At 40.3% G+C, this 19,337-nt stretch overlaps 2 protein-coding genes across 2 annotated transcripts in view; both read right to left on the bottom strand.

Annotated features, from left to right (window-relative positions):
• Window positions 1–19,337, bottom strand: part of LOC308289136 (cytosolic phospholipase A2-like) — a gene marked incomplete at both ends in the record, with an annotated part of 173,178 nt that overhangs the window by 23,116 nt on the left and 130,725 nt on the right. The window lies entirely within an intron of this gene.
• The window catches only part of LOC308302244 (transient receptor potential cation channel subfamily M member 5-like), a gene marked incomplete at both ends in the record, with an annotated part of 53,856 nt that overhangs the window by 4,087 nt on the left and 30,432 nt on the right, over window positions 1–19,337 (bottom strand). The window contains 2 exons of the mRNA XM_080746502.1: window positions 2,423–2,504; window positions 5,555–5,680. Coding sequence (XP_080602628.1) covers window positions 2,423–2,504; window positions 5,555–5,680 — 208 coding nt within the window. The remainder of the gene's footprint in view (window positions 1–2,422; window positions 2,505–5,554; window positions 5,681–19,337) is intronic.

Raw genomic sequence — 19,337 nt, 5'->3', positions numbered from 1 at the left:
TGAAAATAAAAACATCAATGTGTTCAGTTTACAGTGGCGAAGTGTGCTATTATTTTTTATAGCAATCGGCCAAATGGTGGCGCTGTAGGAAGCCTTCGAAAGTGCGATCTTTGAACAGGTATAGCTCATGCTGTGTTATACATACAGCCATGAAACCTGTATACACTTATGCGTCTCCTCATGCCGAACAACTTTTACCCTCTAACTTTTGACCTCTGACCTTTAGGTCTCCCACAATTCGGAATTATATGAAAAATAGTAAAAATCTATCTCCTCCTGGGATTTTCGCGTCAAGTGCACAAAACTTCTTTCACATGAACTTTGGACCAATACGGTCAAACTAGTCTCGGCGGATTTCTTTTAAAGTGAAATGTAATTTTTTAATAATTCAATCAATATTGCGGTTTTATGCAAATTATTCTTCTGCCTCTAAATCATACATGCAAAGTTACACGTTCATGGCATTTGGCAAAGATGTGGAGGGTTAGTCAAAGTATCACTGAAACCAATTTTATTCCAATCGGCCAAAGGGGGGCGCTATACGAAGCGTTTGAAAATTCAAACTTCAAACGGGCATAAGTCATGACTCGTTTCGTTTGAAGACATGCAACTTGGTTACACGCGTGCTTTGACTCAAGCGGAAGACATCTGTGTCGTTGTTAAGTAAGCTCCGCCCTTCGATTTTCCGCCATTTTGAGCAGTTTGTAAAACGCGTAAACCCGCTTTTATTCTGGAATTTTCGCTCCACATGCACAAAACTTTTTTTACGTGAACTTTGGACCGATATCTAAAGATCTGTCAGATCGGATTTCTTTAAAATTGAAACATGCTTTTTTAAATAAATTCAATGAATATTGCAGTTTTATGCAAATTATTCTTCTGCCTCTAAATCATACATGCAAAGTAACATGTTCATGGCATTTGGCAAAGATGTAGAGTGTTAGTCCAAATATCACTAAAACCAATCTTACCCCAATTGGCCAAAGGGGGGCGCTATATCATTTTGAGCAGTTTGTGAAACGCTTAAACCCGTTTTTTTTTGCAATTTGCATGAAACATTCTACACACAATCTAAGGACCTTTATCTAATATGCCTATGAAGTGCACACACAAAAAAAAAATGAATATAGCTGCAAGCAGCGATAAAGTGGCCAAAGCTAAAAACACCTCAAATCATGAACACAGCCTGCAATGTGCGTGAAATCTTGCAAGCACATTCCCAATAGGTCAAGGAACAGATACCACCCTTCTTACATTGGCCTGTTATAGCGCCACCAGCGGGTCAACTTTTGCACAACACATTTTTGGAACAAAATGGACCAATCTTTGACGTCAGTAACGTCAAAGAGAGCACTGCCTGCGATCTTGACATTTTGTACTTTTATAGCCATTGTTTTCTGGCTTGAAGCGAGCCCACAATTGTTTCGAAGGAACAATATTTTTCTAGTTTAGTTATTGCTTTGTTGCTGAAAGCGACAAAGGCAATCACCAGGTTCCAAAACTGTCCTGAAGCGACGTCATCATGAAGCGCTTGAAAAGTCCGACAGAAGTTTTGGGCGGTCGGAGCTATAGGCTCACAGCAGCTCACAGCACATTGGATGTCGCACTTGCGCTGCAAAAATGAGGAAATCGCGCGCTCTGAGCGAGATTTCCCCCAGTAGTTGATCCGTGCCCCTCCTTTCTGCTGGACTAGACTGCTCGCCCAATGAAAACTGGGCGATGTATTTATTTATTTTCCGCGGCCGGGGTTGAGACGAGTCCTCCTGCGTTCATCATCATTTGGGATTTGCTATTGGAATGGAGCGATTTCTTTACTGTGTTTTTCAACACACACACGCATGTGTGCGACATTCATGCACGCACACACAAACACATTCATGTTATCCACTCAACACACCATCGCCTCGCGCAACGGAGGAAAAAACGCTTCAATACGGAATTTGTGTCCCATTTTGATGATAATATGAGTTCACTTTGACACGTTTCATGTTCATCCATGCATGGATCTGTTCAACTCTCTGACTTTTACCCTCTCTCTACACTGCTAAACTAGTAGTAGTAAACGCAATTATGAAGCATTACAAATGAGGCGGCTCTCCCCTACATTGGTGTAGCCGAATTTAATATTTTTTGTTATGCTAAAGAAAACGACAAGCAACAAAACTTAATATTGAAATATTTCAATTCTAATTTTATTGTGGGTTGGGACCCCCAGGTTGAGAACCACTGTGTTAATGCATGCAGTCATGCATATAAACTGGTCAGAAGACATTCCGAATGAATTGAATTGAATCGAATCGTATCGCATCGCCATAAATGAACCAATATTGTCCATGTATCGCATCGTCAACCATGTATCGTGATGCGTATCGTAGTTAAAATGTATCGTTACACCCCTGGTAACAAGTTAATCAAGACTCACCCGTGTCACCCGCCCATCCCTTGGTGACACCTTCAGCCCGCACCACAGTCACTCTGAAAGTGTGGGAAAGCTGTTGTTCCACCTGCAGAGGAACGTAAACAACACATTGTTCCGATCAGTTTGGGTAATTGCCACATATACTGCATGGAACAGACGATCTTCCCATTGTCTTGTATAAATGACCCTGGAATCATAATTTGTGGAAATACAGTAATGACATACAGTACAGAAGTAGCACATGATGTCTATTGTCTAAGTGAGCATACTGTGGTCTCTCTTAACTTCCCCCAGTCTAAATAAAAATATATTTCTCAATGACAGCTGATAGCTCACTCTGCAGTGAGGGACAATCATGCTGGAGGTCATGGAGTTTTATTTTGGGTAGAGCTGCTTGCTCCTTCATTTGGAAAGGGACCAGCTATGGATGTTCGGGCATCTAGTATGGATCCGTCCTGGGCATCTCCCTATAAGGAGGTCATCAGTGCACGTCCCTGGGAGGAAACGCCTGGACAGACCAAGGACCAAATGGGGGGATTATAATCTCCATGCTGGCCTTGGAACACCTTGGGACCCTCCAGGAGGAAATGTGTAATGTTGCCCGGGAATGGGAAGTCTCGAGCTCTCTGCTGGAACTGTTAACCCTCATAATTGTGCAAATACTGAGAATGATTGAGTGACCGTGACACGCTATTTGGAATCGCACGTGAGTTCTGGGCAAACCCCGCCCATGGAAGCTTTTGATTGGCTGAACAGGAGCTATAGCGCACCTAACCTTAACCCTAACCCTAAGTGCCGACGGGGGTGAAAACAAACGGCTCCGCCCAGAACTCATGTGTGATTCCAAATTGCGCGACCATGGCGGTTCTCTGTATGTACAGTAGTGTTCTATGTAGTTCACCTTTTGTTTCACTCTTAGTTTTTTGTATTTGCTTTACCCCTTTCATTTATCCTTTCTGATTGTTTTTCAGGACCTGGGTTCGGGTACTCACGCCATGCCCCTTTTTAACCCTGCAAGGCCCAGCGTTGCTTTTTGGCAACGTTTTTTAAATGTTATAATTAGTTTTCCTGTTCTTTTTTCACATTAACATCACCATTAAATCCTATTGTTTAGTATTACAATGCCATTGGCCATGATATTTGCATATAAATACCCCCCACAGGCTGACATTCACACCTCCCAGAGAAGTTGAAATTCCAGCGTCTGGACGAACAACATCTCACTTTTTAACTGAAGCTATTCCTCACTAAAACATAAGTAAAATTCCTGTAATATTTTTTTTGGCGATCATTAGAATGTCTAGAACATGTGCATATGTTATTATTGTGAAAAATATCCCCAAAATGCAAATTAGAGCATAATTTATGATTTATGATTTATGGCTATAAAACCTTACAAAAACATTATTAATTTTTAAACATTACATTTTCCTGTGATTAGGACTCCTACAACACCATCTGATTTTCTTTTTTTTTTAAGTAGAAATTAATTCGGGTCTTGCAGGGTTAAGCCTGTCTTCCGAGTCCTTTGAGCCGTTCCTTAGGGTTTTGCACCTCACTTTACTGAAATGCTCAGTTGCTCACCACATCTGATCATCCTTTATTTTTTGATTAATTGTTTTAGGTGATTTAATAAATGCAAATGTATGTTCCCTACCACCCCTAGGCCAGTGACTCACTGGAGAGTGTAATGAAAGTCATACACTACAAGCTATGATGTAATCTTTCTTATTAAAGATTTACAAACTTCCTAGTCCATCATAATTCTGATGTAAAATGACAAGAATCTTTTGTTTTGTAACCATGAGTGTGCATTCCCATTTCTTACTATAAAATGTCCTCAATGGGAGTGAACATACTGTAAAGCCTCTATCATAGTCCAAGGTGAAGAGCTATCACCTCACCGCGGTGTAGTTTTTTAGCTGTCACCTGGGCTTTGTTTTACATTTTTAGGTGATAGCTAGAAAACTACACCGCGGTGAGGTGATAGCTCTTCACCTTGGACTATGATAGAGGCTAGCTCCATTGCATGGCGGTGTTGCTTGCCAACAAGAACTCTTCGGCGAGTGACACTGTCATACTATTTAGTATAATTAGTCTTTAGATATCATTTGTTTGAGTTATTGCTGCCTGATCCGGCAACTGGTACAAAATATACCGGTACAGGGTAAGGTCATAAACACTTTGCAGTCTTAACTTAGATAAACAGTCTCAAGCCTAAATTAACCCTATCAGTGCCAGCTTTCACCACTAGAGGGCGCCCAGTGGCCAAAGAATTCATCATAAAGATACACTGTTACATGCACAAGCCCTGCGCAGCCATGATGCACCAGAACACTTTCCTCTGTTCATTTACAGGAACAGGATGAAGTTAGCTTGAAGTTAGCTATTGGCTACCAAGCATTTTAGAAGACCTATTTTCGGCGATTTAGCCATGATTAAACCTTGCACACCTCATGGATATGCTTGGAACAGAGAAAATGAGCTCTAAAGATCCTGGATTGCATTGGATGGTAAATATCGGCGGCGCCACGCTCTCGCGGGCCGTGTAAACAGAATATAGTGGGGTTCAAAAAAAAAGTAACTTAAAAAAATATATATATTTTTTTTTTTACAAAAAAAAAAAAAAAAATTGATAGGCACTTAGGACGTTAATACGGCCCAAATTATCCCGAACTAGTTCGGGATAGGCACTAACTTTGTTTTTTTTACAACAAGGGTTCATATTTTAGATTGTAGAATTAGAGAAAAGAAAAGATGAGTGTTAAATTTTTTTCATTTTCTGCTTTCTATTGTTTTAGTGATTTTAGTAGTTTGATTTCAGTGGGTCTAAATATATATTTTTAGACAGAATAAGCCAGCAATTTCTTTGTTACTATTTACACCAGCCCCCATAAGTCACATCTGCCCATGAAAGATTGCGGTGCATCATGGGAATGTGTCTAAAAAGACATATTTAGCCACTTGGGTTAGGGCAAATCACAATGGTTAAAACCACTAAAACAATAGAAATAAGTAAATGAAAACATTTTATCACTTTTCTATTCTCTATGACTATCTAAAATATGAACCCTTGTTGTCCTTTAAGCCCAAATCTCCAATATCCTCATAGAACAGGGTTGTCCGTGTACTTACAATGATGTGATGGTCTATGGACGCCATGTTGAGATGGTAACACTCAGCTTCCAGGAAAAAGCCTTGGTCCAGATGCGAACTTGAACTCAGGAAGATCCTCCCGTTATTAAAGGAAGCGTTTAAAGACTGGTGAAAGAAAGAAAGCATTTTAACATCAGTAAAACTGCTATACCATAGATTCCTCGATCGCCACAGACAATAGATAGTCAGTCCAGAGTTTCTTCATGGGAGATTATGTGTATTTGGGTTTATAGCCCGGCCTCTACTGAGATAATTGTTCACTTTGTCATACAAGCACCAAATTTTGCACAAAGTTTCCTCTGGACCTACTTTTTCCAAAAAGCAAGTTAGCCACTCAATTAAAAGCAAATAGGGTTGGGGTCCCATTGACTTTCTATACAGTAAAATAATACAACAAAATAAATCTGCTTTTAAGTAGCAAGTGAGGGGTCAAACTAGGGTTTTTTCATGAGCTGAATCCAATGCCAGCATTTGTTTTGCACTAAACTATGGTTTAGTGATGAGTCATCAATTTTCACCGTGGTTTTCACACTTTTGTGGGGGCCTTTCTAGCCCAAGGAATGTTTTTCATGCAAAACAGATGCTTACAATGGATTAAGTACCATGAAAAACCCCTAGTTTGACCCCTCACATGCTATTTTTTTTCTTTTTTTTTTTTCATTATCATTTTTATCCCACGATTTTGCAACCCTTTTTCACCCAGTGCCAATTGCCTATGTAATCCTGGGCTCTGCTCTCCCTCTGCCGCGCCTGGGGAGACAACGGACTGACCTCATGCTTCCTTCAATGCATGAGTAGTCCAAGTTGTTTCTTTTCACCTGACAGGGGGGATTTCGCCGGGATGGACGTAGCACGTGGAAGGAACACGTTATTCCAACCAGTTCCTTTCCCCTCCATCAAGCGCCCCGGCTGGCCAGGGGGAGGCATTATTGAGACCAGGATTACTGCATGTTTTTGTGAGGGTATCAACCCTAGGAGACATGGGGAGAACATGCAAACTCCACACAGAAAGGCCCTATCGCCGACCCCACCTAGGGTGTGGGCGCTGATGACGCGGAGGGAGAAACACGCCCCCAGCACCCACAGCGTCCCCCGGTGGGAATCGAACCCAGGACCTTCTAGCTGTGAGGCGAAGCGCTAACCACTGCGCCAAGGCCATCGCGTGTTTGTCGAGGTCGCGGCGACAGAAAATGATACGCTCCGCCAATCATAGTAAACCACACACACCGGACATTAAGATCGAGTCCAGACGGAGCCTTTATACCATAAGTAGGCCTAATAACACATTAACATGAACGTGACATGAAGTAATACTGCCCTGTCCCTGTGATTCTTATATGCAAACTGCTATTAAAGTATTCAATCAAAAGAACGAGAGATGTATCTGGGTGACTTACAGTGCGTGCGCCACGGTGCGTGCATGAACGTTTCTTTCTGACAACCATAATATTGTCCGGTTACCGTGTTAGCAGACGCAATTTATATCCGACATCAATTGATTAGACGTTTTCCTGGCCGGGACCCAAACTAGTGAAAACAGCAGATCTACAAGCTCACAACGCGTCTCGACTTGCTGTGAGCTGCTTGTAGATTGGCTATTTTCACTAGGCCTAGCCTACTTCTTATTATTCTTTTTATATGTAATTTGTATGTGTTTGCTTGTTTGAAAAACATATGAATAGGCGAATAATCATATAGGCTATAGGATATGCGGTGACCATATAGCCTACGCTTTTTATAGTCTTGAAATAAAATATATTTTGACAGACAACACTATAGCCATAGCCATGGAGTAGGCCTACTGACCACTGTTATTGCAATCGGGGTTATATTTCTTGCAAAAGTTTATAAAGACATTCCATGGCGCGCCAGAGCGCCACAGCCACACTAGTAGATTTGCCAATCTCCTGGATTGGCAAATCTCCTGGATTTCTCCTGGATTTTGTATCAAACTCCCAAAATTCAACAGAACACAGGAAATGACATCTACTATGTTAAAAATTTTCTGGGGGAGGACCCCCAGACCCCCCGCTTTAGGGGTGTGGGCAATGCATGCAAGAAAGATCATACAGATATTCACTTAAGTAATGACTTAAAGATGAGAAATCATTATTAAAGATGTCCTTTTGCTTCAGTCATCAAATTTGTACACCAACAATTGGCAGTTTAAGGCTGAAATTACCCATGCTAGTAAAGCAAGCCTGATAAAAGTATCAAACATGCTCAAAATTCACCAGAAAACAGGAGATTAAATCTACTATGTTAAAAATGTTCTGGGGGAGGACCCGCTTTAGGGGTGGGGGCAATGCATGCAAGATCATATAGATATTCACTTAAGTAATGACTTACAGATGAGACGTCATTATTAAAGATGTCTTACTTTGCTTCTGTCATCAGATCTGTACACCTACATTTGGCATATTAGGCTGAAATTGTACACATGCTAGTAAAGTAAGCCTGATAAATGTATCAAACATGCACAAAATTCAACAGAACACAGGAAAATATATCTATTAATACGTTTTGGGGAGAGGACTCCCCAGACCCCGGTTGGGGAGTTCCGCGCACCCCCCAAAATAAATCTCCTGGATTCTGACAGTCCAATGTTGACAACCCTGCACACTACACAGGCGTGATGTTTAATTGATAGCATAAATAGAAAGGGACTAAGGGAGATAGGTCCCGTCCTATACTAACACATGTCATACAAGAAAATAAATAGAGAGTTCACAGAATAAATACAAATTTGACTAAGAGTAGCCTAATTGTTTGAGAAATGACCATATAGGGTCTGGGAATTGAAGCAGCTCGGGCGATCAACATTAACCTCCAACCCACCTTTACTCTAGTTTTTTATTGTCTTGGTAGGCTGTCAGCCTATATTTTTCTTTATAGACTATAGACCTACTGTTACATTTCATAATGAAATGTTTGGCTATTTATAGGATATGGTTAAACCATGCGTGATCATTTGCATTTGTTGCGTTGCCTAATAGCCTAATAAAAACACTATTTCTGTTAAAAGCCGTTGTCATTGATTGTTCTTTAGATTCAGGAAACATCTATGAAGTGTCTTACTAGCTCAGAAATAAATCAAATAGTCTATGAAGTGTTTTGTAGCCTTATTCTATAGGTATTATTAACCGCAATCTGGGCCTACTTGCGTTCTGGAGTCACCGAAATGTCGGGTTGATGCGCTGCCGTCTCCAAATCTCTCCATGACCATGTGTCCAAAATAACAGATGTATAAGCTGTCGACACGCCATGACGCAATGCGTTGATATCTTGTAACTCTGTTTTTTTGTGTGTGGCGCGCCGCACATTACGCATAGGGAGCAACACCGTCTATTCAATCATGCCTTGGTCAAGTAAGTTGGTCATTATGAAGCGATTTAAACAAAACAAAAAAAATTCTCCTCATTCCTTTGAAAGCAGAGAATGACCAATGACTGTATTGTGTCCCTATTAAATCTGTAAATATTGAAACGTTGGCATTTGAAAATAGCCATCTACCAGCTCTCCATGCAGTGTTGCGCTCCAAATGGAAATTCCCCGACATTGATTCTCAAAGCTCTGAGCTTTGCTTGCCTTTATATAAAACCATAATTGATATGATATAAATTATAACTATCATCTACAATTACTTGTTATGGAAAACGTTTGTAATCAGGTCTTTATTTGCTGTGCAATGAATTAATCAAACTGAAAGAGTGAATGAATCAATCAATGGCAATGCTTCGCTAATCATTTCTTTGAATAGAATTGACACAAGGAGGAACTGACACTATCACTTCTGCTAATTACAGTATATAGGTAATCTAGGTAGGCTATTATTATTAACTGAATGAGTGGTTGGGTTGGTTTGATTTATTTGTAATGAAATTGAAGGCAAAAACAAGCATTAATTAATGAATTAATCATTTAATCGTGCACCAGCCCAAATCGCGCAATAAAGGAAACCCGGCATGTGGAGTTATTAATCTATAAATAAAGTGTTTGTGCTTCTTCTCAAACAGACTACACAAATAAAATAACTGGAGCATTTATAAGCAGCAGGAATGATTAATTCCAGGGGAGATGTTTCAACCAGACAGTGTTTCAGATGCAATACGCGACATGCAGCAGCAGCAGCAGTCCATAATCAAAGCGATCGGCTGTAAGCCTGTAACATTAATGATCAGTCAATCAAATTGAATATTAAAATGATTCCCACGCAGTCTGTGTAGTTTGGCAGGTCCGGTGCATCACATACTGTAGCAGGCCATGACAACAAATGAGAATTGGCTTGTAAATAACATTTCCTCGTTGCAATGAACAGCCAAATGATTTCTAAATAGGGTCACGTTAAAAACCACAGTAACTAGACCATAGAATGACAAAAGAACAAGCTGACAAAGTGTAAAAATATATCACCGTGCCCGCCCCTCACATGCTATTTGAAGCAGATTTATCTTTTTGTATTATTTTACTGTCAATGGGACCCCACCCCTATTTGTTTTTAATTGAGTGGCTAACTTGCTTTTCTGAACAAGTAGGTCCTAGGCATTGTTCATGCCAAATTTGGTGCTTGTATCACAAAGTGAACGATTCTATCAATGAATTGACTTGTAGCTGCTTGACTATTATTTGTTTTATCTGTTAGAGAGAGTTAAAGCGCTGTGAGCTAGTAGACTACTTTCAGAGCGTGGCTTTCGTGTTAGTTGGGGGAAATGCTAGAAAAGGGGTAAAAATGTAATTTACAACATGGTTTGACCCCCAAAAAATTGCAACAAAAGGTTTCTCAATGGTTTATTGTAGTATCAGGTGTACTTAATAACATAAAGGCAAAAACAAGCATTAATTAATGAATTAATCATTTAATCGTGCACCAGCCCAAATCGCGCAATAAAGGAAACCCGGCATGTGGAGTTATTAATCTATAAATAAAGTGTTTGTGCTTCTTCTCAAACAGACTACACAAATAAAATAACTGGAGCATTTATAAGCAGCAGGAATGATTAATTCCAGGGGAGATGTTTCAACCAGACAGTGTTTCAGATGCAATACGCGACATGCAGCAGCAGCAGCAGTCCATAATCAAAGCGATCGGCTGTAAGCCTGTAACATTAATGATCAGTCAATCAAATTGAATATTAAAATGATTCCCACGCAGTCTGTGTAGTTTGGCAGGTCCGGTGCATCACATACTGTACCAGGCCATGACAACAAATGAGAATTGGCTTGTAAATAACATTTCCTCGTTGCAATGAACAGCCAAATGATTTCTAAATAGGGTCACGTTAAAAACCACAGTAACTAGACCATAGAATGACAAAAGAACAAGCTGACAAAGTGTAAAAATATATCACCGTGCCCGCCCCTCACATGCTATTTGAAGCAGATTTATCTTTTTGTATTATTTTACTGTCAATGGGACCCCACCCCTATTTGTTTTTAATTGAGTGGCTAACTTGCTTTTCTGAACAAGTAGGTCCTAGGCATTGTTCATGCCAAATTTGGTGCTTGTATCACAAAGTGAACGATTCTATCAATGAATTGACTTGTAGCTGCTTGACTATTATTTGTTTTATCTGTTAGAGAGAGTTAAAGCGCTGTGAGCTAGTAGACTACTTTCAGAGCGTGGCTTTCGTGTTAGTTGGGGGAAATGCTAGAAAAGGGGTAAAAATGTCATTTACAACATGGTTTGACCCCCAAAAAATTGCAACAAAAGGTTTCTCAATGGTTTATTGTAGTATCAGGTGTACTTAATAACATAAAGGCAAAAACAAGCATTAATTAATGAATTAATCATTTAATCGTGCACCAGCCCAAATCGCGCAATAAAGGAAACCCGGCATGTGGAGTTATTAATCTATAAATAAAGTGTTTGTGCTTCTTCTCAAACAGACTACACAAATAAAATAACTGGAGCATTTATAAGCAGCAGGAATGATTAATTCCAGGGGAGATGTTTCAACCAGACAGTGTTTCAGATGCAATACGCGACATGCAGCAGCAGCAGCAGTCCATAATCAAAGCGATCGGCTGTAAGCCTGTAACATTAATGATCAGTCAATCAAATTGAATATTAAAATGATTCCCACGCAGTCTGTGTAGTTTGGCAGGTCCGGTGCATCACATACTGTAGCAGGCCATGACAACAAATGAGAATTGGCTTGTAAATAACATTTCCTCGTTGCAATGAACAGCCAAATGATTTCTAAATAGGGTCACGTTAAAAACCACAGTAACTAGACCATAGAATGACAAAAGAACAAGCTGACAAAGTGTAAAAATATATCACCGTGCCCGCCCCTCACATGCTATTTGAAGCAGATTTATCTTTTTGTATTATTTTACTGTCAATGGGACCCCACCCCTATTTGTTTTTAATTGAGTGGCTAACTTGCTTTTCTGAACAAGTAGGTCCTAGGCATTGTTCATGCCAAATTTGGTGCTTGTATCACAAAGTGAACGATTCTATCAATGAATTGACTTGTAGCTGCTTGACTATTATTTGTTTTATCTGTTAGAGAGAGTTAAAGCGCTGTGAGCTAGTAGACTACTTTCAGAGCGTGGCTTTCGTGTTAGTTGGGGGAAATGCTAGAAAAGGGGTAAAAATGTCATTTACAACATGGTTTGACCCCCAAAAAATTGCAACAAAAGGTTTCTCAATGGTTTATTGTAGTATCAGGTGTACTTAATAACATAAAAGGTTTTCCAACATTTGACCACTAGAAATTTACGAAATTCAAGATGATCGCCACCTGTTCCTTAAACGTCCATTACTCCTTTATTATTAATCATAGACAAATAATTCTGGTGTCTAAACCCATGTTTTGGTGATCTAGGAATCCAATTAGCATATATAAATTATAGTCAAGTGAGTACAAGTACAATTATGTTAAAACAATTGGTTATAAGGTTATGTATTTATGTTAGAATTGTTCAAATATTTCAAATATAATTGGACATTTCTCCTTTTTCCATGTGCCATAATATCCAGTATTGGTGATTTCAGTTACAATTCACATTTTCTTAAAGCTTCCAGGAGATTTATTAACCTTAATACAATACAATCTAAAGAATTTAAAACCTTGTGATGGGTCAATCTAGGGTTTCTTCATGATTCTAAATTCATTACAAGCATTTGTTTTGCACTGAAACCACTCTTTGGTGGAAAACACCCACTTTTCCCATTTGTCACAAACCAATATAGGCCTACATTGCTGGGTGTACGTACAAAAAATGTATTTGTGTATTTCTATTTCCCTCAAATAGTATGAGAATGAGATACTGTTCCACTTTGTAAAATGCCTCAGGAGTCAAGCTCACCTGGAGGGCCTGGTACCTGTGGAGGGTCCCCCCGGGGGAGTGGACGCGTGTAGCAGGGATAGAATGCACACTGGGCGGTTAGGGGAGCATGAGGGGTGAATGGCGTGACGATCTGTGAACGGGCCAGTGTGGGAGTCTAGAGGGGATTTGGTGGTTCTCAGGTGCAGGGAGGTAAGGTTGGGGTGGGTGTGGGTCTATTAGGAGGGGGCTGGAAGACCGGGAAGTCCTGTGCTGTCCCCTTATCCGTTCTAAATAAAGCTCCATACTTGAGGACCCAGTGTTTACTGGGTCTTGGCAGGAGGAGTTTGGTGCAAATAGGGTTCAGATTGGCTTGTCACAAAAAGCTCACGACGAGCTGTGCCCCGAGTCTCCCCATAGGATCCCAATCTAACCAACCTCAATGCCCACATAGCCCAAGACCCAGCCCCATGAACGTGGCTGGGTCACATTGATAAGTCCCTCAGGGCTCCTGGTATTACTGGTCTTAGAAAAATAAAAATACCAAAGAACCAGGCACTGACTCTCCTGTGAGCCAGTCCAATTCAGCTGTCTGACATCATAATAACTAACTAATTGCAGTCACCACCTATTTGATGTACTCACAAGTATAGTAATAGAAACATGCGTGCGTGTGCGCGTGCATGCGTGTGTGTGTGTGTGTGTGTGTGTGTGTGTGTGTGTGTGTGTGTGTGTGTGTGTGTGTGTGTGTGTGTGTGTGTGTGTGTGTGTGTGTGTGTGTACTAAGCATCACACAGCCAACAAGGATTGCCAATTCAGGAACGAGACAAAAGATAATCATCATTTATGAATGATAAAAACACCCACAAAAGCTGCTTTGTGGAGGTCATTCATTGCCATTTGATTTCTTTCTTTTTTTTTTATGTTGATGCACCAGCATATTCCTTGAACAATACATGAAGGAAACCAACAAAAGCTTATAGTTTAGTTTGTGTTTGTGAATAGGCTACTAGGCCTAACTGTGGTGGGAAATATGAATCAGCATGTTTATTAAAGTAACGGCAATGAAAAAGAGGCCAAATAAGTTGAATGTGGCTTCAACCTAGATCAAAATAAATGTTTTGGGTGAAATGATATAATGTGAATGTGAATAAGGAATTAATATGTAGATCTGAATCAATAAATACATTAATTAAATGTAATTGATGTTTAAAAATACTACATAATAACACTGCAGGGGAGTCATTACATACAGCATGGTGTACCTACAGTACACCACGGTGTGGAGGTCCGGGCACCCTATAGGCTGCAATGTGCCACAGGTTCAAATCCTGATCCTGATGACCTTGCTGCATGTCACTCCCCATATCCTGTCAATCTACCTGTCCTCTCAATAAAGGCATAAAAGAAAGTGAAATATCCCTTTAAATGTTGTTCTTACCTGGAATCCAAAATGTCGCCTCTGTTTTCAGTTCTTCAAGAACTTCTTCTTGTTTGTCACAAATGACAAGAACTATATAGCACCATGGGGCAGGACCTTTTCCATATAGGCTCCTCCCCCTTTTAAAACCAGCCAATTGTCATTGTCAGATAAGCTCATGCCATGGGCACATTTTTGATAGGGGACCATGGTCGCCTAAACCAGTGGTTCTCAACCTTTTCAGTCCACGACCCCCAAAATAATCATATTTCTACTGGGGACCCCCCACCATGACAAGCTTGGAACAAGCTTGGAACTTGGAATTGTAGGAGTTGGCATTACATTTAGTTTGACTCCATCTGTTTCATTGTGAAACAGATGAGGTTCAGAGGTTCAGAGGTTGGCATGCTAAAATGATTTTGCGCAATGAGAGATTGTCAACATAGTGATTGAAAGTTGCACTCATTTGAGGTGCGTTTTCTTTTTTTTTTTTTTCTTTTTTTTAATAAGGCATTGCAAACAGCCACAGCCACAGCCCACAGGCTGTAACTATCGGTTTCTATGGCAAGGAAAGTACAGTGGTTGGCAGAGAGTGACTATCATACGATGTTGCAATATTCAGAGGCAGAGCATGAGAGGCATGTGTTAACCCTGTTAAAGAATGAATTAACGCTGAAATTAAATGTGATTATAATACAATGGATGAAAATAACATTAATGGAACTTATTTTTTCCACTTCAAGCTGAATCTTTGTCATTGCACTGATCAAGTAGGCTAACACCCAAGGCATCGATCATGTTAAAAACTGCTAATTATATTGAAAATGACTTCTGTTCTTCAAATGTTCTGTTTATCAGATCATTCTAAATGGAAAGCAATGATATCTTCACAGATCTTAGACCTTGTAGCAACTCATAATTGCTTCTTGCTGTCGGGACAGTTCCTTGCAAAACGCAGACACATTTCTCTGTGATTCAACACTTTTGAACGGATGTCACATTATCTGTCATACGTTTCACAATGTAAAAGTAATTATTATTACCAGTAAGACTCCCTAATCGGGAGATAAGCGACCGTTGGTCGCTTATCTCCACAAATAGGCCAAAAGTTTGTTTTACCAATTATTACACTCTATGTGAACATTTACATCAACAAATCCCAAGTACTATGCAGAACGACCCATTTCAAGTTTTTAATGTACAACAATATTTAGAAAATAGGTCTACAAGCTGACAGTCCTCGTCCCTTATATTCCCATAGGTTATATGGAGATCTCAGTGTTTGTCAGTCCTTGTTCATTTATGCCCATATATGGACATCTCTATATCTACTGTAACAGTCCTTGTCCCTTTATGCCCATATATGGAGATCTCTTAACTGTAAGTCCTTGTCCCTTTTATGCCCATATATGGATATTCCTGATGTCATCAGTATATGAACATATATGGGCTTTCTGATATGCCCATATATGGAGATCTCTTAACTGTAAGCCCTTGTCCCTTTTATGCCCATATATGGATATCCCTGATGTCATCCGTATATGCCCATATATGGGCTTTCTAATATGCCCATATATGGAGATCTCTGTATCTCCATATATGGGTATAAAAGGATACTTCAGGTCTGACATCAGGTTTGTTTATTGCGACCGTAAGGTCGCAGTTTAGTTGCGACCGTAAGGTTGCAGTTTAGTATGAAAACCTCCACCGGCCGTCCGTCGGTCACACGTGCGGTCGACCGCACGTCACACGTGCGGTCGACGTGTGATGAGGTCACGATGAGTCATCTATGCCCAAATATAGATTTCTAGGTCAGATGGCCCATAGAGTTTGTGATGTCAAACCTAGCAACCCAATACCAGTAAGACTCCCTAATCGGGAGATAAGCGACCGTTGGTCGCTTATCTCCACAAATAGGCCAAAAGTTTGTTTTACCAATTATTACACTCTATGTGAACATTTACATCAACAAATCCCAAGTACTATGCAGAACGACCCATTTCAAGTTTTTAATGTACAACAATATTTAGAAAATAGGTCTACAAGCTGACAGTCCTCGTCCCTTATATTCCCATAGGTTATATGGAGATCTCAGTGTTTGTCAGTCCTTGTTCATTTATGCCCATATATGGACATCTCTATATCTACTGTAACAGTCCTTGTCCCTTTATGCCCATATATGGAGATCTCTTAACTGTAAGTCCTTGTCCCTTTTATGCCCATATATGGATATTCCTGATGTCATCAGTATATGAACATATATGGGCTTTCTGATATGCCCATATATGGAGATCTCTTAACTGTAAGCCCTTGTCCCTTTTATGCCCATATATGGATACCCCTGATGTCATCCGTATATGCCCATATATGGGCTTTCTAATATGCCCATATATGGAGATCTCTGTATCTCCATATATGGGTATAAAAGGATACTTCAGGTCTGACATCAGGTTTGTTTATATTGGGTTGCTAGGTTTGACATCACAAACTCTATGGGCCATCTGACCTAGAAATCTATATTTGGGCATAGATGACTCATCGTGACCTCATCACACGTCGACCGCACGTGTGACGTGCGGTCGACCGCACGTGTGACCGACGGACGGCCGGTGGAGGTTTTCATACTAAACTGCGACCTTACGGTCGCAACTAAACTGCGACCTTACGGTCGCAATAAACAAACCTGATGTCAGACCTGAAGTATCCTTTTATACCCATATATGGAGATACAGAGATCTCCATATATGGGCATATTAGAAAGCCCATATATGGGCATATACGGATGACATCAGGGATATCCATATATGGGCATAAAAGGGACAAGGGCTTACAGTTAAGAGATCTCCATATATGGGCATATCAGAAAGCCCATATATGTTCATATACTGATGACATCAGGAATATCCATATATGGGCATAAAAGGGACAAGGACTTACAGTTAAGAGATCTCCATATATGTAGATATAGAGATGTCCATATATGGGCATAAATGAACAAGGACTGACAAACACTGAGATCTCCATATAACCTATGGGAATATAAGGGACGAGGACTGTCAGCTTGTAGACCTATTTTCTAAATATTGTTGTACATTAAAAACTTGAAATGGGTCGTTCTGCATAGTACTTGGGATTTGTTGAGGTAAATGTTCACATAGAGTGTAATAATTGGTAAAACAAACTTTTGGCCTATTTGTGGAGATAAGCGACCAACGGTCGCTTATCTCCCGATTAGGGAGTCTTACTGGTATGAAAACCTCCACCGGCCGTCCGTCGGTCACACGTGCGGTCGACCCGACATTCAACTTCAATGAGTAACCATGGCAAACTGTCAACTGCCCGTATGTCTTGATAATTGGTAAAACAAACTTTTGGCCTATTTGTGGAGATAAGCGACCAACGGTCGCTTATCTCCCGATTAGGGAGTCTTACTGGTATACTATACTATACTATACTATACTATACTATACTAGTCAGTATCTCCTCAAAACTTTGGCGCGATTCATCTCCTACACGCTTACACCTTTCAACACCATTCAAATGGTTATGTGTTCAGCTTACTGAGGACACGTGTGCTTGTATTTCTTGTTTTGAAATGTTTTGTAGTATAATTATAAAAAAATAAAAATGTTTAACTTTAAGCACCCAATGCATTTCCAATGGGTTTAGTGAGTGGGGACAGAGTGTAGACAGAGGAAAGGGACCCATGTTTATGTTTAGGCGCTGTGGCTGCAATGTTCACACTTCAGATATGCTATTTATATCATTGCGTTCACACAGGTCTGCTCTCTGATTTGATCCAAATATCTAAGCTGTGTGATGTATATATTCTGAGTTAAAACTATAAATATCTATAAATGTCCCTCTCCACTCTACTGATTGACACAGCTGTGATTAAAGGCCTGGCTGTCATTGGCTGTTCTGTGGTGCTGCAAAGTAACTAAGTACATTTACTCAAGTATATACAAGTACTTGTACCTACAGTACAATTTTGAGGTACTTTTACTCTACTTTCCATTTTTGTTACTTATACTCTACTATAAATACAGCATTTGACAGCTTCAGTTACTTGTTACTTTGCAGATTTTATTATTAATAAAAAAACATAGATGGACCACTTAATACTGCTATGAAGATGATCTACAATGTGCGTCTACACGCACGCATGCACGCACGCACGCACGCACGCACGCGCACACGCACGCACACACACACACACACACACACACACACACACACACACACACACACACACACACACACACACACACACACACAAAAGGGTCCCTCCTCTGGTTTTAGAAACCCGGTCTATGGGATTTACAGTATATCCTGGGACACTCAGCAGTATTAGTGGTTGTTGTTGGTTGTCAGGGAGATACCACAACCAATGCATTTCCAAATCAGACGATCAGCAGCACCTGCCGAACCACACCCCACACACAATAAAAGCCATGCATTGCAGCCGGAGTGGCCACAGAGTGAGCAGATTTTATTATTAATCCAAAACATGCGGTAGATGAATCACTTACTACTTTGGCTTATTGTAAGAAGCTGATCTACAACTTACTTACTTTACTTTATTTGTTTATTTAGACAGGACAGTACCAATTCATGGACACAGAGATAATGACATATTGCATAATACAACATACAAATATCTTAGTGTAAACCAGCCGGAGTTAGCTTAAAGTTGTACTATGTAACTTTTTTTATAAAACAAATCTTAAAATTCTCCTAACTATTAAATCACAAAAGTTTTAGAAGATCCGCGCCGTGAATTTCAGCCTGTAAAGCCTTCTCTGTATGTAAACTGAGATCCTTGCCGTGGACCGGATCTCGCGCCAAAATTGCGTCATCACACTACCGGCCAATCACAGCGAGGGTTATACAACTGCCGGCCAATCACAGCGCATCTTGAAGTGGGGTCGCTATGGCAGCCATATTTGTTGTCGCCCGTTTGTACCATCCCTTCTCTAGGTAATTTCGCCTACCAGGCAGGGTGAAGGAGTCCGTATCTCTGGAATTACTGAACGCACAGGAACAAGGGACCCCTTAAAAGATAGATCT

The sequence above is a fragment of the Nannobrachium achirus genome (genome assembly GCF_963921795.1).
Source record: "Nannobrachium achirus genome assembly, chromosome: 1".
Lineage (NCBI taxonomy): Eukaryota > Metazoa > Chordata > Actinopteri > Myctophiformes > Myctophidae > Nannobrachium > Nannobrachium achirus.
The sequence above is the reverse complement of the archived record's forward strand: the minus strand, read 5'-3'. Positions and strand labels throughout refer to the sequence as shown.